Raw genomic sequence first — 23,905 nt, forward strand, 5'->3', positions numbered from 1 at the left:
TTAAGGAGTCTGTGCAGGCATCAAACATCTTTTAAAAAGGCAGCACATGATTTAGCAGCCAAACAAGACATATCATAGGCGTTGAGATAATAAGTCCAACAGGAGGTAAGAGAAGAGACCAATAGGATGAGGTGGGTTTAATACACTGGGCCTAACAGGATGAACAGGAGTTGGATCTGAGGAAAAGAGAAACAGAACATCCCAGGGTGGGAAAATGGTAGAAGTGAAGTCAGGATAAAAAAGACGAACATGTTTGGAAGTCAAGTCTTCCTTCGTTCTTGTCAAGGCAGAAGTCAGAGCTCTAGGACTTGTCTCTAAGGTGTTCCAGTCCTGGCTCTCCATTTCAGTGGACGTGTGAATCTGCACATATCTGCAAACCTAGAGCTGAACACAGTCATTTCAAAGAGGAATGCGGGTATGATTTTTAGAGGTATTTATACAAACAAGTTTGATGATACAATTATGTAGGTTTTTTTTGTTTATTGGAGGAAAATAGTTCATGAGATCCATGATTCTACAATATGATTTCTTAGAATGAGGCTCAGTTAAAACAATATTTGGTTCAAAGTGGATTTAAGAAGAATCTTAAGCAATTCAAGTGGTATGGGGTGTGACAGAGGGACAGAAATGACTGACGTTAGAGAGATACTAGGCTCTGGTTTTCTCAGCTGGGAAAAGAAGGACTATGTGACGTCCTAGGCCATGTCCTGCCCCAACAGTTCAACTGCGTGATGCTCAAACCACAGGTGGAAATACCTCTCAGCAATTCAAGGTACACAGATTCGGATTGAGCTAGCAGCCAATGAATCTATTCATGGATATAAATTCCTTTGGAATTCTAGGGATCACTTTTTTTTTTTTTGAAATTATGAGAAAACATCTATACTCTACTTGAAAATAAAATTATTTTTACAAATGTCAACTTTACCTATTATTTGTACCATCCACTAATTTGAATTTATCACCTCCACTGATTCAAATTAATAAATGCTACTGGAATCACCAAGGCAACGATTAGACCTTTTGAAGAACTATGGCCTGGAAGCACACGTGACAAGCAGGGCAGCTCCCCCCTTGCTAATTTTAAGAGGCAGAGCTGAAGGGGCTGCTGCATAGTATTGGCCTCTGTGGTGGGAGTGGGAGGGGTGCCTATTTACACAGTATTGATTTCTTTGGGTCTTCTCAACCATGTTATTCTCACTTCCTACAGATGATGATGAGCAGGACCGGACGCTGAGTGCAAAGGAACATGTGGGCCTCTTATTCAAAACTTCCCGACAGCAAGAGGAGAGCATTAAACTAAGCATGGGCTCTTTGCAAATCCACAGATCACATGCCCACGAAATTTAACACACATGCCCTGATGATGAATGTATTATTCTCTGAAGCCTGGGGAAGTTGGAGTAAAACCAACAGTGTTTTAAAAATGCCTGCAGTAGCCAGTCAGCAGTGGTGAAAAATACAAGAAACGACATGCTTGGTGCCTCTGCGGAGAGACTCATTTGGTGAGTGAGGCAGGATGCTCTGACAGGAAACAGCTCTAGAAAGAATGGTTAAAAGTGAGATGTGTTAAAACAGGCATGCAGAAAAGATGGAGAGATAATTGGGAGTGATAGGAAGAAAAATTGGGGGGAAGAGTGAAAACTTACACTTGGTCTTGAGTGAAGTATAGATTTGGAGAGAAGGTATGGGCTGGGTAGCCAGAAAGAAAGGGAAAAGCAGGATTTAATCATCCCTTAGCAGAGGCCAAAAGCATAGAAGATAGCAGTTCTGACAGTTCTAATAATAGGGAGGGAGCAATCACTCCTCCACTTGGATGGATAAGTGGCCACATTGACCTGAAATTGACCACTGGCTTAACCATTTTCTTTTAAGGGCTGAAAAGCAACTTTAAGTGCCTATTTCTTCCTTCTTTGTGAAAGAAGGCACATAATTGGTGCCTCTGAGAGTGATGGGGACCACAGCTCCACATCTTAAAACCAGCTGTCCCCTCACAGCCCCACGATCCGACCGACTCTGGCCCCAGGAAACGGGCAACCCCCTAAGACGTGTACACCCTGCATGGAGATCCCAGATGGTGTTCCCCTCTGCTCTTTTTTATGGCTACTAGATAAGTGTGACCGCACTTATGCACACCCACAGGCTGAGCGGACACTCCAACCCGGGCAGGCCTCATTAGCAACCTGGCCAACCTTTCCAGGTGCTTTATAAATCTGTGCCAGAGCCTGGGCCACTCTGGCTTTACTGGTTAGCAAAATCAGTGCTTTAAGAAAGGGGCAGACATTCCACAGAAGGCTGGGGCAGGAAGGAGAAAAGATGCTCCTGGGAAGAGATGAGGGGAAGAGATGAGAGAAAGCGGCGAGCGCCAGTGCCTGGAGGTCAAGGAAAAGCACCCCCCTTCTTTGTTTGCCTACAGAAGACTCTCAGTCTTTTAACAACCACCCTAAAACTAGAAACACCAGCTCCTCTCAGCAGCCCCTCTTCCCCAAAAGGTCAAAAAGCAAGCAGAGAGTCAATGGGTGGACTCACCACAGGGAGATGAGCCTCTTCGGGTCTGGGGACTCGGCCTCGCTGCACGGGGCAGGAGACTGGGCTGTTGGGGACCTGCAGACCTTCTTTTTCTCCTCCACACCATTCTCAGCCTCTGAGCTGGAGAAGAGAGAAAAACGCTTCACCTTAGACATCCAGAGCGGGGTGGACGGAAAAGCGAAGCAGCTGCTTGGCTTTCTGGGGGGGCAGAATGATCTTCAGTCTCCACCAACAGGCTGAAGTCAACTAGGACAGCTGTGCCCTCTCCAAATCTCCATTATAATAACCCCTCTCGGCTGGCGCCTCAAGCACACTAGCTGCAGGTCACGCCTGCTCCAGCAGGTAAAAGTCCAGGTTTGCGGTCAGGTAACAGCATGACTTTGCGGAAACCTGCTGCCTCCCAGCTCTGCGCCCTGTGGGCCGGGCACTGCCCAGCTCTGCCCTGCCAACCCAGGAGCAAGGCGGCAGGTCACCTGGCGGCTGGGAGGTACCCTGAGCACACCTGTATGCTCATGCTCATGCTGACGTGTGGCCTCCTGCTGGGAAGCCACACTGCCCTCTGTTTGCACTTCCTTTATGTCACCTATCACCTTTTGTTGTAGTTACATACGTCCCACTTTGGGCTGCTGCTATTTTAACCAACCACGTCTCTAAGCAATTTACAGTGTCTAATCTGCACAGCCTAGGCAGGAATTATTACCCCTATCTCACAGACGAGGCACCTGAGGCTCTCAGATATTGACTATCTTGCCCAAGTTCACAGAACTACCGTCTGAGCTGGTATTCAACCTCAGGTCTGTCCATCAGGGAGGCCTTTGTGTACACACATTCTCCTTCTTGCTTTCTCTCTCTCTCTCCCCCCTCCCCAATACACTCATCCCCCCAACCATACATCTGTCCGTTTAGCCCCTTATTAGCTCTTCAGTGTGAGAGCTCTAGGGTGGGGTGAGAATCCTTATTGATTTTTCTATTGACCATAGGGTCTAGGATGGTGTTAGTACATAAGCACGATAACAGGCTCTTGGAAAACTGATCTAGTTTCCAAGAGCCTGTTATCGTGCTTATGTATGACCTTGGTCAAAGAGGGAATGGAGAGAACAAACGGAGGCCAGCCAGGGTGGTGGACGCAGAAGTGAGCTCCCTCAAACTCGGGAACAGGGGAAAGCATTTCCAGTGTGGGAAGGAGCAGGGGAAGGGACGTGGTAAGGGAGAATACATGCTGTTGTCCATGGATCAGACCTTCTCTGGTGTCAGCCTGCACAGCAAAAACCTGCTTCTAAGGATGTGAGAACTCCACGGTGGCTGAGCATCAAAGAAGACATAAGATAGCACCGCTATGACAGTTTAGCTAATTTTAATCCTAATTTACCACCCATTTGGTATCTTCACCTGCAAATGACCGCTCAGGCAGGAAATGTTATTGGTTAATTTAAACTTTGTGGTTGCTTGCTTACCACTTTTCACAGCATATGAAAATTCCAGCCCACACTAGGGGTCCTAGTGTAGTGTCAAAATCAAGACCAAGTGTATCTGACAAAGTATCCAATTAATAATCCCTACGAATGGTTGATGCTCACTTTGTAATTAGCATTTATCTTTTCCTAAGTAGATAAATATTCGAGGACAGAGCCCCCACCTGCTACTTCTTCAATTCTTCTCAAAGCACTGAAAACACTTATGTACACTAAAAGGGCTCAGTCCACAACTGAACTGCATTATGTGACAAAGGGTACATAGAAGGCCTTCAAATGTTAACAGGAAAACACTGCTTTGACTTAAAATAGAAGATTTTATTTAAATCTAGCATCATGTTTAATTTATGGACTCAGAGAATTTTAGAACTGTTAAGGGGCCTTCGAGCATGTCTCTGCCTTTTCCTTCTACCCCACAAGACACACACATTACTTCTATCCTTCAAAACCATCAGGCAGAAATATACTTGAGTGTCCCTCTTAAAGTAGAGAGATGAAGTGTGTGTGGAACTTCAATTATCCATCTCAGCATCCCTTCAAATATTTGCTGAATCTTAAGCGGGGTCAGATTCAGACTTGGGGGCAGAGCTGTAGCTGTCCTGTACAGCACCTTTGTGTACCAGGACCACTCCACTAGGATGCATTCATAAGAAGGGGCCCCTCAACAACGACAAACAAACACAGAGCATTGGAGATTGGATTGGTGGTTACCACAGGAGAAGGGGGGAGGGCAAAAGGGGTGATTAGGCTCACATGTAAGGGGATGCACTATAACTAGTTTTTGGGTGGTCAACATGATGTAATTTACACAGAACTCGAAATAATAATGATGTACATCCGAAAGCTATATAATCTTATAATCCAATGTTACTGCAATTAAAAAAATAAATAATAAAATTAAAAAAAAAATAAGAAGGTGCCCCTCATTCGGGACATAGCCCTACTGACACATGGCCTGGCAGAGACAAGGTGCCCCTTGCTCTGGGCAGAAACAGCCCAGCACCAAGGTGCACAGGAAGCAGAGCTCGGCTAGAGTCTGCCCGTCCTTGCCCCTTGCCCCTTCCTGGTCAGGCACTTTCTGCAGTGTGGGGCACTGGGAGCTTCACCACGTGTGGTGGTCCTCTTTCAGGGCCCCTAGCTTAGCACTGAAAAGATACAGTGTGCACCTCTATATCAACCCCCTCAGCAATGTCATTTAATGACAGCACATACCTGTATGCTCAAGTGAAAATGGCTTCTTTCTAGACAGTCTCCACCCCACTGTGCCTTCCACTTGTGCTTAGTCTCCAGCACTGGTTCTCTCCTTGAAGGCACAGGCTCCACAAAGCCTTCCAACCAAGTGGTCTGGGCAATGCTGCTGCTGGCTGTATAACGACGAGGCCCCTAATCAATTACTGCCTTGCTCTGTTCACTTTTTTCCCAAATGTCTTATTTATCCAACTACTGGACTAAGTTCCTTAAAAGCAGGGAACTTCTTTTTTTCCACAGCACCAGATCAGGCTTCTGCTCACAGTGGTCATTTGCATGTGGTGTTGGATGTGGGATTAATTCTGCAGTGTCTCAGAGAGGAAGTGAAATTCATCTATGGGCCAATTCAATTTTAGGTTTTTGTTTACTTAAAGATGCTATGGAAACTCAAGCAAGTGAATTCTGAACACGGGAGAGATTATTCTGGCGGGCAACCCTTCCCTCGGAGGTCTCAGCAGCAGCAGATGAAAACTATGTGGAATCCAAATGGCGGAGACGGGCCGCGTTTGGGTGAGCAGAGTGTGGGAGGGGAAATGGCAGGCTTCCTCCGGGCCTCTCAGTAACTCTAAAGTTACTGTCGGTGAAGCTGAACTCTCACTGACAAGGGAGGTGAAACTACAGGTCTCATTTAAATCACGAAAATGAAGAAATCGGTTCTTTGTTTTTTTAAAACAAGAAGACAAGGCTCTTTCAAGATACTGACTAAACGAGTCAACTAAAAAAACAAAACCAAACCCCAAAAACAATCCTCCTTTTTCAACAAATGTTTATTGAAGGGTCCCTGCTGGCAGGGCAGGATGCTCAGAGGTGGGTGGGTGAGACAGAGGAGTGAGTGACAGTTGTAAGTATCCATAGAAACGGAAACAGCAGAAGGTGCTGGGACACAGGATCAACCTTCACCTGGCCTTGGCAGGTTATTTCTTCTCCCATCTCCAACCCAACTCCAGCATCAGCTATGGGCCCTGACAACTTTTCAGTAGGAATTTCAGAGCAGTGAGACAGATAGTCATGCGTATGCCAACCAAGCCTGACTTCACCTATTTGGGGACAGCATTTTTATTTTTTTTTAAAGATTGGCACCTGAGCTAACATCTGTTGCCAATCTTCTTTTTTTTCTTCTTCTTCTGCTCCCCAAAGACCCCCAGTACATAGTTGTGTATTTTTAGTTGTGGCTCCTTCTAGTTGTGGCATGTGGGATGCCACCTCAGCATGGCTTGATGAGCGGTGCCATGTCCGTGCCCAGGATTTGAACCGGCGAAACCCTGGGCCACTGAAGCAGAGCATGCGAACTTAACCACTCAGCCATGGGGCCGGCCCCTGGGGACAGCATTTTTATTATGAGCTAGGAAGTGCTGGTTTCAATAAGACACTGCCACACACTGTTACACAATCTACAAAAAAATAAAAAACAGGTGGACAATCCCTAGCAACAGTCCAATATTTGTCAATTTCCAGACCTCATTAGTCTGATGATGACCTGATTCAGATTTCACAACTTTTCAGAATTAGAATTCTTACATGGGGTCAACTATCATTCCTCCCAGAGACAGTCTCTGTGAATTTAAGAAAAACCGAGCACTCCTTTCTCCCGTCACTTCAATGCACGTATTCAGGCAGCAGCACATGCAAGTCAAGTGAGCAGATACGCGGTAGAATGATGATGAAGTTGCATCTCAGATGAGTGATTAAGCCGCCTCTCAGGTACGTGAAAACAAGTGCCTCACTAGGGTTTAGTCCAGGAAGCTGTGTTCCTTTCTAGTTACAGTGACAAACCCTTTATTTGAGTCTACCTTCAAGTTAAATTCGTATAAGCTAAGGCATAAAAAATGTCACTAAACTCCCTTAGGGTGATATGGGTGAGGGCAGTTTGACCCCACTATCATTAAAAAAAAATCCCTGATCACCGTTTCTTAAAACCACAGTCTTGACCAACAAAGGCTTAGAAGTGACTTGAAGGTAGGGTATGTATCACTAGAGGATCTGATGGGATAAAATCGTAGAAATGGGATTGTTGTGATTAAGGCTAGGTCTGTGAACATAGAGTGCTGCTGAAGCCCTGTACTGAAAACTAGGCTGCACCTGGAACTGCCAAGACCTGGGGCCTCACAGACTCTTGTTTTTGGTATGCTGCCTGCTCAGTGGCCCCATGGCTGGCAGCAGGGGCGGCAACACTTGGGAAGCAGATGGGCAACAGGGAGAGAGGAGGGCTCTGGGGACCGCTGGGCAGCAGCCGTCGTGCAGAGAGAGACATCACAGTAACCAAAAGAAGGAAGCAGAATGGGGTGCAGAATGGTGCAGGAGGTGGTGAGGGAGAGCAGGACCCCTCCAAGACCCCTCAGCCTCTCCAACTGCAAAGTAAACCCAGATTCTCCCAAACCAGATTTTTATGTCAGGAAGAAGAGTCTTTCACTTACAATTCTGATATCTTTGCTAGAAACTTTACATTTCATCTATCTGTCTATCTACACATTTATTTCTGAATAGGCACTAGAAGCACAAGTACAAATTCATAAGTTACAAATGGAAAAAGAAATCTCCCTTCTACCTCTGTTTCACGGTGGTCCTGCTTTTGTCCAGAAAGGTGCCTACTGTCCCAGCTCCTGTGTGTCCTTCTAGGGAGAATCTGTGTGCATGACTGTGTGTATTTTTTAAGCACAAATGATAGCATGCTACTTCACATCTTGCTGGGTTTCTTTTTACTACTACATCTTGGTGCTTTTTCCGTATCATTACACGTAGAGCTTCCTCATTCTTTTTAATGACTGCATAGAGTTCCACTGTCATGGGTGAATTATAATTTAACCAGTTCCTTATTGATGGGCATTTAGGTGGATGTCAGTCTTATGACAAATACAAACAACATTGCAACAAATGTCCTTGTATATTTATGGTGTGTAAATATCAAAGGATACTTTCCTGGAAATGTAACCACTGTCTCAAAACGTAAATAAAATAATTTAAAACTTTTATTGCCAGATAATTTAAAACTTTTATAGTTATTGCCAAACTACTCTCAGTAGAGGTTTTGTGACCCATGCCCACAATATATAGCAGTTTACACACTCTCATTAACTAAGTATTAAATAAAAAAAAAAAGTGCCTAGTAGAACACATGGCACATATAATAACAATAATTTTAATGATGATTAGTATTAAACGTTTTTATCTTTGTAAATGTGAGAGGTGGAAAAAAAAAAAATCCCAGCATGGTTTTGATTTACATTTCTCTTACTGGTAAGATTGAGTGTATTTTCATGCATTTAAGAGTGTTTTTTTAATTTCCTGTTTTGTGAATTAGCTGTTGGTATGTACATTTTGTCAAGTTTTCTAGGGGGTTGTTGATTAAAACATTCAGGGAAAACAATTATCATCAAACCTGCATCACCAATTCTTGGCAATAATCTAGAATTGACTTTCTAAATAAATAATCTTAAACATTTAGAAAAGTTAAGTAGATATTAGAGGTCAGTAACGTTAAAATAAAATGTTAATGATAAAGTAACTATTTTTTTCCTTGACAGTCTATGGCAGATAGAAAAAAAGGCATCCCCAAAACATAATATTCTTTTGTTTCAGCAAAACCTTTAATGAAACCTGACAGGCTTCCAGTTCAGGGGGCAGCACAGGAGCACAAATGTTTGTCTCTCCTTTCTGAGGCCTGTTAAAATGATTATGTACAAAAGAAGTAATAATCCTGCTTACAACGATGGAGGAAACTATCCACAGGAGAGCGATTTCCCAAAATTTCTGGAAAATGGAAAGTAGAAAGTAAAGTACAATATTAACTAGTGCAGCAAAGTAGAGGAAGCTGTAGTTTCAGAAATAATGGGCATCAGTGGAAGCTAAGAGAATAGTGATCTGTTTGTCAGAGTCCAGTGAGGTGCTAGAGGAGGAGGACGTAAGAAGTTGTCAAAAATGTTAGATTAAACTACAGGTGTGGGGGCCATCCCCATGGCCGAGTGGTTAAGTTTGCACACTCCGCTTCGGTGGCCCAGGGTTTCGCTGGGTCGGATCCTGGGCACGGACATGGCACCGCTCATCAGGCCATGCTGTGGCGGCATCCCACATGCCACAACTAGAAGGACTCACAATTAAAAATACAAAACTATGTACCGGGGCACTTTGGGAGAAAAAGGAACAATAAAATCTTTAAAAAAAAAAAAAAGAATGGTGAGAAGGTGAAAGAAGGGCAGAGGTTACTAATTTCTTATCCTGAAAAGTGGAGAGTCAAATTGATTTAACATGAGAGTTACGCTGATGTATTATTTAAAGAGATAAATGTGTGAAAATAGGAACTAGAAAGTGATATGCCTATTTAACACTGGGAGTAGGAAGAGAGGGAGGCAGAGAATGAGTGTAAGTGGGCTGACTCTTATGTTCCATCAAAACAGGAAGTTGAGAGATAAGGACTAAAATTAAGAAAGCGAGGGATATACACATGTATAAAGAAGTAACCACTACAACCAAAATTGGTACAGTTAAAAGAAGCTACTGGGGAGGCAGATAGAGAATAGGAGAGGTGGGAAGATGTAAAGAAGATGTAGAAAAGATGTAAAATACCGTAAAGATCAGAAAATAGGTGGATTTACAATCTTCAAATGCTTGAGTTCCTACTATGTGTAAAACATACTGCCAGACGCTGTACTCTCAAAGGACTCAGCCTGTGCTGAGAATTTGAGTTTAGCACATAAATAAAGCATAAGGGATATCTGCCAGAAAGATAGTGTCTTGGGAATTCAGAAATCTCTTCTAATTGTAAAGAAGAGAATCAGGGAAGTTTTGTGGGGGAAATAACCATGACGTTGTGTGAGGGTGGGACACTATATTTTTCTAACTTAGCAGACAAATATTATAAGTGTCAGAAATACAATTCAGTAGAAGAAACCAGAGTGTAAATTATATTTCCATTTGTCTTACAAAACAATAAAAATAAAACAGTTTCTTTGGATGGAAAAAATCAAAACCTTCCATTATCACATGGTAGTCATCTGTGCCACTTCTCTACCCAAAGAAACAATGTATTTGCAGCAAAACTTATTGTGGAAGGATTGACATTTGAGCTGGGTACATATAGCTTGGACTTGTGAAGATACCAAAAAAGGGCATGAGAAATACAAGGAAAGGCAGAAGCGAAAACATGCAGACAAGGGAGAGTCACACATGCACAAGGAATCTAACAGTTTGGTTTTCTCTGGAGTATAGACACCAGAAAGCAGCAGCAATTAGGTGGTTGTGAAGTTTGATTCCTGATAAGGGAGGGCTGCTTTCTGACTTCATTTGGTTGGCAGTAGGGATTAAGTGAAGATATTTAAACCGAAGGAATGAAAAGACGAGATATCAAGTGCCCACCTTTTCCCACATATACATCATGAGGGGCCTGACGAGATGTGTGCTTCTGGAGGACTATATGCATCAGTGTACAAGAACAGGGCATTGGGGAGTGTGGAGGCTGGAGGCAGATAGGGGGACAAGTTTGAAGGCAAGAAGCAGAGACTGCACTGGAGAGATAACCCAGAGAGAACACAAGAACAAGTGCAGAAAGCAAGCAATGGAAAAGAACATCCAAGATAACCTCGAGGTTATCTGGGGGATGGAGAAGATAGCATTGCCACAAACGGTTACAGGGAACACAAAAGGAAATGTAGTCTGGTGGGAGGGATCATGCGAATCTAGTTTTAGATATGATAGACAAATATTGTTAGCAGATAGAAAGCTGTACCTAAAAAACCAAAAGAGCCCAAAAGAACAAGAAAAAGAGTATCTGACTCTGCAGAGGAAGGATTCCGCCAATTGGAAACTCTTTCTGTTGAGTCCCAAGCACATTGCCATGGCAACGAGTAATACCTGAAGCTCAGCTGCTACCCTAGGGCCGGAGGAATGGCATAGCACAGCCACCAACAGGCCCCCAGAGACCTCTTTAAGATGGTCTCACAGAGCTCCCCTCTGTTCCCATTAAACTGGACAAGTCATTGTCCCAGAACAATCATGTGAATCACTTCCTTCTTTACACCTGCTCCTAATTCTGTTTTCCTAAATCAGTGCTTTTCTTTCAAAGCCTAAGGCAAAGCACATAACTCCAAAAAGCATTTAATCGTCAGGATTCTAATACTGAAGGGACAGAAACCCAACTCAAACTAGCTTTTTTTTTAAAAAAAACCCAACAACCCAGAAGGGCTTTTGTCTCTGTTTTAAGATGAAGTCAACAGTAGAGAATAGCTGCAGCTGCAGACGATCCCCGTCAACCTCTGGAACACACAGCCGCGATCTCCAGGGTCTCCCTCTCCAAGTCTTCTGGGACATCAATGCTCAATTCATTCTCCTGAGACATCGCCTCCATTATGTCATGCCACTGCTCCAGAACCAACAATGACTTTCTATTGAGCATCAGACTGCAGCATCTGGATACAAGCCAAGACCCTCTACAGTTTTGCAGTCTCCCTCTACTTTTCAAAAAGAATTCTCCATTCCAGCCATGTTGGTCTTCTCACCATGGCCTCGCTTACATCATGTTCCACTCTCCCTCTGTGCTTTGGCTCTTGGTTCTTCTAACCTGGAATACTTTCTCTGCTCCTTCCTAAGTACCTACAGCTATCCATTGTTCCATGCCCAGGACATGTCCCATTACATACCCTTTTGATACTGGCCCCCGTTTCTTTACTTCCAGTGGCTAGATACAAGAAATTGTGCCACTAATACTTTTTGACTGGACAACTTTGAGTATATCTGCAGTATAGGACAACAATTAGCATTCAAAAGAGTGCTTAGGCTTAAATTTTATCTCAAAACCTACGTAGTAAACTCCTTCCCAAGTGCGATTTACAAGTTCTGCTGGAAGAGGGCCATGTTGTATGTGGGAGAAGGGAGAAAAAGGCTGTTTTTTCACTTTCACTGAATCAGCATTGTGTGCAAACTTAGTTTTCAAACTGATTATTAGTTAGGTGAGTAATAATTGGAAACCATATGGAAACTTGAACAGACTATCTTCACTTTTAGAGGAAACAATTGTAAGCAAAATCATAATCAAACTAAATAACTTAGCAGTGGTATTTTGAGGCCAAGCACAAGTGGAAAACAACAAAGGAAAATGACAAGAAAATGCATCAAGGAGGCAGCAAGTGACTTTTCCAATTTCCAGGAAAGATAGATTGATGCTGCAGATAGTAAGTGCCTTTTTGTTATTTACACCCTCAGCATGTAAACAGTATTTTGTATGTTGCATTGCTCAGAGCTAACAAAACATCTAAAAATACGTTATTTATTATATCGCCTTCAAACTAGAATATAATCTTCTTAGGGGCAGGGACTTTAAATATTTTTTGTATTTCTATCTCTACTCCTTTTTTGAAGTTGTTCTTCACCAGCAATTGCTGAACGTGAGAATAAACTCCTTTTCATACACCTAAGATATATTAGAGGACGTCTATTTAGTTAAGGCTTTTGGCCTGAAGGGTGTGTGTGGGGAAGAATTAGATTTTAAAAGTGGAATGAAAAACATACCAAAACAGAATTATAGGAATGCAAGATATGGCATTAAATCCAGGAAAAAACATTTAGAGAAAGTACAATATTAACAAATCTTCAGCTATTATGGCAAATATTCAAAATATCATAAATACCAAATAAGATTGAAAAGAACCTCAGGTATTTAGAAATAACTACAAATTAGATAACTATACCTAATATCTATAGATAAGCTATAAACTAGATTATGGAGAGCAATTGGGTCATTGGGACTATTTTCTTGAGAGGTAATACAGAAAAAGAATATGCCATGTGGTAAATCAAAAAAGCCATTTGGAATTAAAGACAATTCTGAATGACAAAATGAAGCGAAGCTGTTTACAGGCACTGGACTTGCAACTGGTCAAATTCACAAGTATGCCTATTCCTCAGAGCAGGGATTGTAAAAATTAAGGATAATTAAGAAGTTCTTTCACTTAGCTTTGGGTAGGGCTACAACTAAAAATTTCAAATAGGAATCTGGTCTATTTCTAAGCACCTCTACACCAAAAGAGATCCTATACCTGTGATAAATCGAAACACACATAGTTTTGAGGAAGAACCAACATCTAAGGACTGTCCCTAATCTCAATGGATTTACAGTTGAAATGAAGAGATTAAGCACACACATTAAAAACAAAACCCACTCTGATATCAACCCCATTAAAACCCCAAATAAAAAATGTTAATGCCTCTGTTTTGGAGTTTCCAGAATTAAGTGGGGTCCATCACAAAGAATATCAACTTGGAACCCCATTTTAAAGGAAGAGAGGACCAAAGATTATACAAAATTGGGAGCATGAGGAGTTCAGGCAAGTCATGAAAAGTTACAGTACACAAAGAAGAAGAAAGGAAAGAACAAGTAAGTTGTATATGAGGAACGCCAGAGAGAAGGTGTTTGTAGTATAAGAACCTGATAGGTGAGCAGAATGATGAGGACTCGGGCAGCTGAGGCGCTGAACTTAGAGATGGAGGGGTGAGCAGAGGAGTTCCGAATTTATGAGAGAACAGACCCTGCCAGGGTTTCCTGAGATGAGGCACAGCTTTATGAAAACGGTACTCCTGAGAAAATAGTGTATCTTCTGATACATGGGTACTGGAAGAGAGTAATGGTACGGAGACCTGATTTGAAGGACTCTTCTAGCAAAGACAAGGAATGAGGAACAGGCATAGTGAGGCGGGGAAAAGGGAGGAGGTAGAGAGGCCCCACAGCGAGACAGCATAGTCAACTTCGTGGGCAGAACATTCTTTTCCGTGAGTACAAATTCCTCTTGAATTACATTTCATTTCTCTTCTTACTATACCTATGATAATAAGTTTTATTCGGGGGGGCGGAGAATGGATCATGCCAGAAATACATGTATTTAGCCAGAAGAGAATATTTTACCTGTTAATAGCACAGTAACATTTAAAGGTTAAAAAAGAAAACCACAAAAAACCCAGGGCCATTAGAAGCAGACTTGGGAAGAGAGTCTGCTTTTGTTTTTGAGGACCCACCTCCCGACCCCGTGGAAACGCGGGGCGCTCCTTGGCCCTGAGCTGCTGGAGAAGGCATTGGACCTGAAGCATCAGAGATGAGCGACCTCCTGTCTCCCTGGCTGTCATCTGTCTTGACTGAAGAGCTTTCTTTCCTCTCATACCCTTCATTTCCTGGAACTCTGTCTATCTGTTCCATGTAGGGGAAAAAAAGAAAAAGATAAAAAGCAAGAGAGCTAAAAGACTGAGATTGCGGGCACTGCAGCACAGTTAAAAGTTGCCACAAGAATCCAAGATAGCACCAGAGAGCGCTCTAGAAACCTGTCCCTCTTTTGCTTCCCCGCCTTGGCATGACCACTTCCTCAATCTCCTGTGCTCAGACGCCATAGTTCAGAATTCTCTGCATATGAGGCTCAGGACGTTCGCAGGGCTGTGCTCTATAGGAACTTCCCAGAGGCCAGTTTCAGAGCTCATGCCACATCACCCCCAGGAATCAAAACGGGCATGGGACATTATGGACGTCATTAGCACACTTGAAAATTTTCTTTGCTTAAATGCTGTGTATTATGAAAATTTGGGATTCCTTTTTTTCCAACGAAAAATTAACCGGCCTCAACTTCTAGATGAGACAAGTACTGTCACTTTTTAAAAATGGGCTATCTATACATTAGAGCAAACAGTTTTCTGTAAAAGCCTTGGTTTAACCAAAAGACCTCCAAACTAGATAGATTTCCTTAAGGAAAGAATAGTTCATGCTATCCCATGGAAAAAAATTTAAAAAGTACATTTTTAGTTATTTCAAGTTGTGAGTTTCAAAAGCGTTAATGTAACTTACTAATGAAAGTAAACCTATTAACTGTCTCTTCTCTGTATTTGTTTTGCCCCAGAACCCATCCCTGTGTTTTACACACACTAGTGTCAACGACATGGAATTATTCCACATGGTCATTATTTATATTATAATTATATTATAATTATCATATATATCAAAACATGGAATAATTAGAGAACTAATAACTCCTCACTGCTGTTGAAAAGAAATGTTTATCCCAATATTTTAAAGATAACTAACTGGCATAGGATAGAAGAATTAGAATTAATGTAATTTATAAATGACAATTAGTACCTCTTCCAAGGAAATAAGCAGTAAGTCTAAACAGATTTTTTATTAAATCTTAAATCTGACATCCTTATTCCCTGCCCTTAATTTCTCCCACCACAAATAAGCATTTTTTTCTACCTGTCCTAAAATATATTGTTTTGGAAAATATCTGTTCTCTGCCTCTTCCCTCTTCCTCACTACTCCTTCCTACTGGATTTTTCAGGGGACTTTACATTTGCATTGCTGTTCTCAAAGAGCATTCACACCCACACCACAATACCATACTAGCCCTCCTGCCAACCTTATGAGGCAAGTATGTAGGACAGGCATTACTCATATTTCACAAATAAGGAAACCAAGATGAGAGTGTTGAGGGACCACACTGGAACCTCCATTACTCTCATACTCTGACTATCTATCTCCCACCAAATCAAGTCAGACACTAAGACCTGTGGATTTCGTTGTCAGTGCTCTTGAGTCAATTCCCATTCCTAGTGACCCTGCGTACAGCAGAGTGGAAGCCTGCCCATTCTTTTTGCACCATTCTCTCACCTTCTGGCACTATATCGACAATGCTCCACTGCTACTCACAGGGTTTCTTTGTTTTTGTTTTTTTGCTGAGGAAGATTCACCCTGAGCTAACACCTGTTGTCAATCTTCCTCTCTTTTTTTCTTTGTATGTGGGTTGCAGCCACAGCATAGCTGCTAGCAGATGAGTGGTGGAGGTCCGCACCTGGGATCTGAACCCCAGCTGCCGAAGCAGAGCGTGCCAAACTTAACCACTAGGCCATGGGGCTGGCCCTCATAGGGTTTTCGTGGGCAATTTTTTGGAAAGTGAGTGGCCAGGTCCTTCTTCCTAGTCCGTCAGTCTAGAAGTTCCACTGAAACCTGTCCACTATGGTGACCCTGCTGCTATTTGAAATACCAGTGGCATAGCTTTCAGCATCACAGTAACATGCAGCCACCACATTATGACAACCGACGACTGGTGTGGTTCCCTGACTGGGAAACAAACCCAGGCTGCGGTGGTGAGAGTGCTGAATCTTAACCCCTAGACCACCAGGGCTGGCTGTAGATTGTGCCTCTTTAATATTTTCCAGCAATGCCCGCTTCTGTTCTTTCCAGTTCTGTTGGCTTAGGGAGGCTCCTCAGTGCCTCCTGCCTGGACTATACCTTCCTCCCTCATTTAAGCTGTATGTGACACTTGCTTCTTCCGTCTCACACCTCCTTCCATCTACATGGAAGATACTTTGCCCTGTTATCTTTGAAAAGCCCAAATATGATATGATATTCACATCATCTCCCCACCCCCACCCCATTTAAAACCCTTTTGGTTCTCTACTGCCTACAAGATAAAGCTGAAGATAAGTACAGGAGGCCCTCTGCAATCTGGAGCCTCCCTCACTGGCTTTTAACCTCCTGCCATGTTTCCCCAACCCTGGCTTGGGCTGCCTAACCGAGCCCCCCGCCCCCTGCCCCAAGCACTGCTCATCTTCCAAGATTTAGCTCCGGCGGGGGTCTCCTCCTATAGGAAGCCTACCCCAACCCCTCTGTGCTCTGAGGACTGACATTCCTTTTTTCAATGTTCCTCCCCAGTACCCTACAAGGTATGACTGCCACAACAATTGTATGCTTTAACATGGGGTTTGTTTAAAGTTATGAATGGGCTGCTGTTTACTTGTCTTTCCCCTTCTTAGACCATAAGCCTCTGGAGGGCAGGGTCTGAGGCTGGGATGTCTAAGTATTCCTAGGGGGAAGGTGCTCCACTCATTTCCCTTAAGTTACTTCATGTTTCTTAAACTTGCACTAGAGGCTAGGTGCTCTGATTTCTAGCACAGAGGCCTCTTTGGCTACACCAGACAGTATAAATAGCAAGAGGAAGGGATGGACTTCACTCGGAATTCCTGGACTTGGGAAAACTGGCATGGGAAAGGCCAGAGAAGTTTTCTGCTGGGGGCTGGATCGTGTTCTGGCAAACTTAGACCAAACCAGTCAGGGGCAGTTTTAGTGAGGCAATGGCCGCCCTTCCAATTCTTCCAACCAAAGATTTGACAAATCCATCCTGCAGAGGTTGTGGGCAAAGAAGAAACATTTCCATTGAGGAAGCTTTACTGTTTCTTCCCGTGAAACTGGGTGAAAGGTAGCGCAGTCTGCCTTCCTAAGGCCAAATGAGCTGTCCTTATGGCTGCGAGTGGCCATCATGCCTTAGTTGACTTTACTTTGTTAAGAGTTTAAAGGGCAATGCTTAGATAGTGCACATTCCAAGAAACTGGAAGAAAATAGGATTGCTTTTCTTCATTTTACACCTCTGAAATGGGTAAGGCTCAAGGAAAAGAATCTATTCCATGATCTGTGGCTTCCTCAGAGTAGCCCAATGCAGTTTCTGGGAGTGGCATCTTCAGAAGGGATGTTTATCATATTTCAGCGTCTGAATAAGAGCCCAACCTTCTCGCCTCCACACCAGGTCCTCCCCCCACAGCAAGCGCTACACGTACACAGCTGCACTACACAGAGCAGCTCTCTGTCACATCAAACTTGAATTTAGGAAACACATGCTTTTTTTTTTTTCCTCAATTTAAAAAATTCTGGGTAAAGGCACTTACAGGAGTGTATGCATTTTCTATAGGACCAATGAAGCTAGGCGGCATCGACAAAAGGAACAGTGGCAATGGCTGAGGATCAGTCATAGATTTCATTAGAAAAACTCAGACTGGTCTACTTTTTGAGATTAATAGTTAAGTTATATCATAGTTGACTGAGTAATTAAAGGTGCCCATGTGTTTTTGTAAGTGATTAGAAAACTTTCCAACCACCTACTATGAAAATTTTATGACATATACAAAGTAGACAGAAGAATGATTATCAACTCATGGCTAGTCTTGTCTCAGTCATATCCCTGCCCACTCCTCCCACCTCTGATTTATTTTGAAGCAAATCCCAACATTATCTTTGCATCTGTAAGCATTGCAGTACGTAGCTTTAGAAGATAAGAATTCCTTTTTTTACAAAAGATAAACACAATACCAATATCAAACCCAAAAAAGATTAACAATTGTAATTGATTAAAAAAAATAAGTGAAATCTGGGGCTGGCCCCGTGGCCGAGTGGCTAAGTTCGCGTGCTCCGCTGCAGGCGGCCCAGTGTTTCGTTGGTTCGAATCCTGGGTGCGGACATGGCACTGTTCACTGAACCACGCTGAGGCAGCGTCCCACATACCACAACTAGAAGGACCCACAACGAAGAATATACAACTATGTACCAGGGGACTTTGGGGAGAAAAAGGAAAAAAAATAAAATAAAATAAGTGAAATCTAGCTGCTCTTCAGGGAAAATAGCATTATGTATTATTATTGAAGAGTAGCAGGAGATGCCCGCCCAAACGATGCCACTTCAGCAGACTGATTATTTAGAGCCATAGGCACCTGTGGAACAGCAAATGCAGGGAGAGGCTTTCTCTAACTCCCCTTATCTGCCATAGACAGACCCTCTAAAAGGAACTCAGTTGTCCTAAATCTCCTCAAGAGTTTCATCAACCAGGGAGGACTGACTCATCACAAGACAGGAGACTAGAAGTCGACATCACACCCAGACAAACTTTGTCACACACTATCATACTTCCCGTCTATTCTTCTATGGGCCCTTTATCTTTCCTAAAAATTCCTGACTCTCTCCTGAAAGGCCTACACCCCCCTCCCTTTCCCTCGTAAGATGGTATTTACTCCTAAATTCTAAGCCATCTGGGAAGTGACTCATTTTTCCCTGGGCATGTCCCATGTATACATGACGTATACATGTTAATAAACTTCTGTTTGCTTTTCTCTTGTTAATCTATCTTTTATTCTAGGAATCTCAGCTAAGAAGTCAGATGGGGAGAGGGAAAATTTCTTTTCCTCCTCTCCAGAATTTAGGATTGCAGTGGACTAAGTCATCTCTAGGCACATTGCTGGATATTTGAGTACCCAGAATGGGACCTGGGAGAGTTCACATTCCCTGCATTCATCTACATGGCTGTCGCCAGCTTGGCAACAGGAGCTACTCACTTTGATATCTCCACGTGCTGTGGTCCTTTTTCTCTTGGGGCCTAGCAGCTCGGGCTACTCTGGGGAGAGGCAGAAATAGAAATGACATTCCCTAATCTCAACACCTGGGCCACATTAGGTTTTCTTGGGGATGGAGGAAAAGAGATTTGCAATTACATAGATCAACAAGAAGCTAGTTGTAATTGTGAGCAGAATGTAGCTAACTGCATGAGCTATCATGACTTTAGGTGGGGGGATGGAGCCACACCCGTATCCTGCCTGGCCTCATGCTGCAGCTGCTCCTCTCCGATCCCCCAACCCCATCTAAGGGACACTCTTGAGAGAAACCTGAGCAGCAGACACAGGTGGTGATGTGATAGCTCAGTGTCCATTTCCTCTGCCCATCCATACTGTGTGTCACTGAGGCCTTGGGCTGTGACATTGTCTGGGCTTTCCCAAAGATATGCTCATTTGCCTTTGAGAAACTGCAGGGTTAGATCAGACTTCCTGAGCACAGAAAACTGACAATTCTGCATCCATCTCAAAAGCAAGCAGTATGGAGTTCTACGGGCAAAGATCTGCTCTCTCAAAAGTATTAGATTCTCAGAAGTTGTCAATCATAAATTTATGCCACAAATAATACCTCCCCCTTATCTTTGCAAGAGGTTCTTGCCAATTTTTTTCTTTTTTTTGGTGGTGAGGAAGATTGGCCCTGAGCTAACATCCGTTGCCAATCTTCCTCTATTCTATACGTGGGATGCTGCCATAGCATGGCTTGATGAGTGGTGTGTAGGTCCACCCCCAGGATCTGAACCAGCAAACCCCAGGCCACCGAAGTAGAGTGCACAAACTGAACCACTACACCACCAGGCCAGACCCAAGGTTCTTGCCAATTCTTAGAACAAAAACTTATATAATTCTGTGTATGAAAAACAGCTCTTACATGTAACAATAATTCCTACCCTCTCCTTGACTGGTTTCAGATACCAAATACCAGGTTACCTTAGAAAAGACAGTGAAGAAATATCTTCTAAGCTGGAAGGCCAGCTTCTTTTTAAGGCAGCTAGCTGCATAGTATGGTTTGCTCAATAGTGAGAGATGATGGGAAGGGCTCCTCTTTTGTATTGTCCCTGAATCGCCTTACCACTGTACGGGGTATGCATGCCCCTCCAGCCCCCAACCCATGTGCCTCACCTATATTTCTTTGGAATAATCTTCTTTGAAAATGTAAGCCAGGATAGGGTGGGGGGTGGGGGGTGGGGGATGGGAGGGTGGGTGTTAGAAGGCATCTCTATCTTTTACTGTTATGAACCTAACAACACAAACGTGTGAAGTCACTGATGGCATCTTTCCATCACAGCTGAGAGAAAGCCGGTTTTACGGAGGGGAGAGAGCAAAGGTCCTGTGCAGGAAAGTCATCAACTGTGTCAACATCTCACTGGGACAACAGTAGGTGTCCGGGTACAAAGTGTCCTTGGAGGCAACTGGAACGATGTGAAAGAGGATGTGGGCAGGCCCTGCAGTCTCACCGTTTTGCGTGGAGGGGACAGCTGTCTTTTACCTAATTAATAGGACCCTGGTGGAGGACACAAATACACAGACTGAAACCACACTTACCTAAACCAGGACTGAGAATACAAACAAGGCCGAAGAACTTTTCTCTCTTCCATGACAGGTCATTTTAGGTGTGCTTGAGCCATACGGTTTTTGGTAAGATCAGTCTGTGAACCCCACAAATTAGTAGTTCTCAAAGTGGGGCCTAAGGAACTTCTATGTGAGGAACACCTGGGGGTTGGGGGTGGAAGGCTTGTAAAATGCACATTCTTAGCCCTACTTAAAGACTTAAATCTTATACTCACTAAAATCTTGGAACTACTGAGTGTCAACCAAGCCAAGACTATTGGGCCAAGTGGGAAGGGAATCAATTACTTTTGTTTCTTTCACCCAGCATTCCCATAAGGGGGGTTGGGACAGAGTGGTAAATTATCAGCACAAACTCATAGTTTGGAAAGATAATCCCCATTAATAATGAATATGTAATGCTACCCTCAGGAATGAAGTTTCTATATTAGTTAAATGCACCATCCAAAATCAAATACAAACCACGTTTCAGTTTTCTTCGGGAGATACAATTACTGGCGATTTTTGTTTTATTTTTTGCTATGATCTGTGGTTGTCACGGTTACTATAACGAGCTTCTTATAATCAAAGATGATAATTTCTTTCAAAGCTCTGTTCAAAAGAGAAGAAGGAAAAGGGACCACATTGGATTTTGAGACACCAGTTATGCACAATATCTTAAACTAGAGCAGTATGGGAATAATCATTTTTAGGGATTCAGGGAGGAATTTTAAACAGGAGGCTCACAGGAAAATTCAGAAATTTTATAATGCGTAATTTGAATATACCCTGGAAAATGCACTTTAACTAGGGTTTTGAATGAGTTTGTTCCAAAATTACTACTGATGTAAATATTCAGGTAAAGAAGTTTGTTGATGATGAGATTAGGAGTTAATGGGTTAATGTGCTAAATTTAAATCCTATAGCTTGAGAATACACCATGACAAGCCAGGAATCTAACTTCTATCACTTAGGTTTAGCCTGGATACTCTTACATGCTTTTTCTTTCAGAAGAATGTTAGAATCATTCTGTAATGTTTTCTCAAGAAAGTCATTGAGATTTTGTTTGGTTGCATTGAACTTATAAATATAAGGAACACAGCTATCTTTATAATGTTAAGTTTTCCTTTTAAAGAAGGTAAATCTCTCCATTTAAGTCACTTCCTTTAGCAGGTCTATTGTTTCACCTTAAGTCCTATTAAACTTATTTCTGGGTATTCCATATTTTTTATTGCTTGCCTGTGCCTTTTCCTCCAATTTACTTTTTTACTTTGTTACTGTTGGCAAGAAAGGTAATTAATTTAAAAAATTCTTCTGGTAATTTATCAACTTATTCAATACTCTTGTTTCTAATTGTTTTTGTGTTAGTTCACTTGAGTTTAAAAAATAAAATCAATTTTCACCTATACTCAGCATACAGAAGTCCAACTCTTGTGGGTTACCCTTGCTGTTCCTTTTTGCCTTCATCCTCCAACACACTGATCACTCCTTTTCTTGAGAACTCTGGCACCTGGATCCTTCAATGTCCATGAGAGACAGCATCCAACAGCTTGGCATTAACTCCACTGACCTTTACTTTCAGTTTGTCAATGCCTGGCTTTCATCATTGCTCTGGCTGCTCCATACAGAAATCCTCTGTCAATATGACATCTCTAACCTCCCACTGTCTGCCCAGAATCTTCTATCCTTCCAATTCTCACTCCTACCACATGTATTTCTCAGCCTCAGCGACAGACAACAGTCCTTGATACTTCCATGTTCTTCTAGTCTATCAATCCATTTTGGACTTATTTCCTCAAGCAGCTCAGACCATATACGTGATTGATCACCTTCAGTTTCCAATTATGCCAGTCCGTCTGCACCCACTCACCACAAACACCCCACGATCAGCTCAAAATTAGCCTTTTTAACTTTTAGTCCCCGGATTCGGAGCACTGCTGAAGAGAGAAAAACTAGCCCTTATTGTGGATTGGTGCCTTTTCTGTCACAGCTGGGCCCTCAGCAGTCCTTGGACATTGTCCTCTCCTGTTCCCTCAACTCATATTCCAAACACTTGCTGTGGTCCTCAAGCCCCTAACCAAACACAACCCATTCCTCTGGATGAAAAGGGCCATGTCACAACTTTGCTAAGAAAACTGAAAATTGAAGTATTCAGACGAGTGCAGTCACATGTTGTCCCCGATCTAAAATTACCTATGTCTGCATCTACTGCATCTGTATGTGCCTCCAGTTTGAGAAGACAAGGTCTCTCTCCTCTCGATGTTCAAGCCCATTTTCTGATACCCCTGGGCTTATTCCATCGGTTATTTATTCCATCTTTGTGCGACATCTTCGTCTTTTCCCTCTCTGCTGGCTCCTTCTCCTAGTCTACGTACAGGCTCACAAGGCTCTCCCATCTAAAAACCAAAACCTTCCTTCGACCTCACTTCCTCTAGTTACCTTCCTCTCTGTCCTTCACTTCTCAGACAAGTTTCAAAGCCATAGTCTACCCACAATGTGTCTGCTTCCTCGCTTCCCACTAACCCAGTTCACTATAGTCTGGCCTCCATTCCCATTGCTCCACCAAAATTTCTCTGGCAGAGTTTACCAGTGACCTTTGTATTGCTAAATGCCAACGGCATTTCAGGTGTTCTCTTAATGCTGCTATTGGTAGCCCCTGCCACTGTTGACGATCTTGAGAGTCTCCTCCCCTTGTTTATGTTTCTATTCTATTTTGTTTAATTTTATTTTTGTTTTGTTTTCTGTTGTGCTATTTACTCTCCATCACCTTTGTGGCTTCTTCTTTTGACCTTTATCCCAAAATAGGATCATTCCTAGGTTCTCTCTTTAGTCCTCTAGTCTTCTCTCCCTTGGAAAATTACATCCACTCTCATGATTTTAACTATCACCTATATGCTGACAATGCTCAAATCTATCTCCCAGCTCTGACCTTCTGGAGT

At 42.8% G+C, this 23,905-nt stretch overlaps 1 protein-coding gene across 9 annotated transcripts in view; it reads right to left on the bottom strand.

The window, feature by feature from the left end:
* GRAMD2B (GRAM domain containing 2B) overlaps positions 1 to 23,905 on the bottom strand; it is a 129,952-nt gene that overhangs the window by 53,981 nt on the left and 52,066 nt on the right. For 6 of the 9 annotated variants that reach the window (XM_070569365.1, XM_070569366.1, XM_070569369.1 and 3 more), the window contains exon 2: positions 2,530 to 2,649. The exons of the other annotated variants lie outside the window; for them this stretch is intronic. In XM_070569365.1, the coding sequence (XP_070425466.1) occupies positions 2,530 to 2,649 (120 nt within the window). The remainder of the gene's footprint in view (positions 1 to 2,529; positions 2,650 to 23,905) is intronic. 9 annotated transcript variants of the gene reach the window in all.

This window comes from Equus przewalskii, chromosome 13 (genome assembly GCF_037783145.1).
Source record: "Equus przewalskii isolate Varuska chromosome 13, EquPr2, whole genome shotgun sequence".
NCBI classification, from domain to species: domain Eukaryota; kingdom Metazoa; phylum Chordata; class Mammalia; order Perissodactyla; family Equidae; genus Equus; species Equus przewalskii.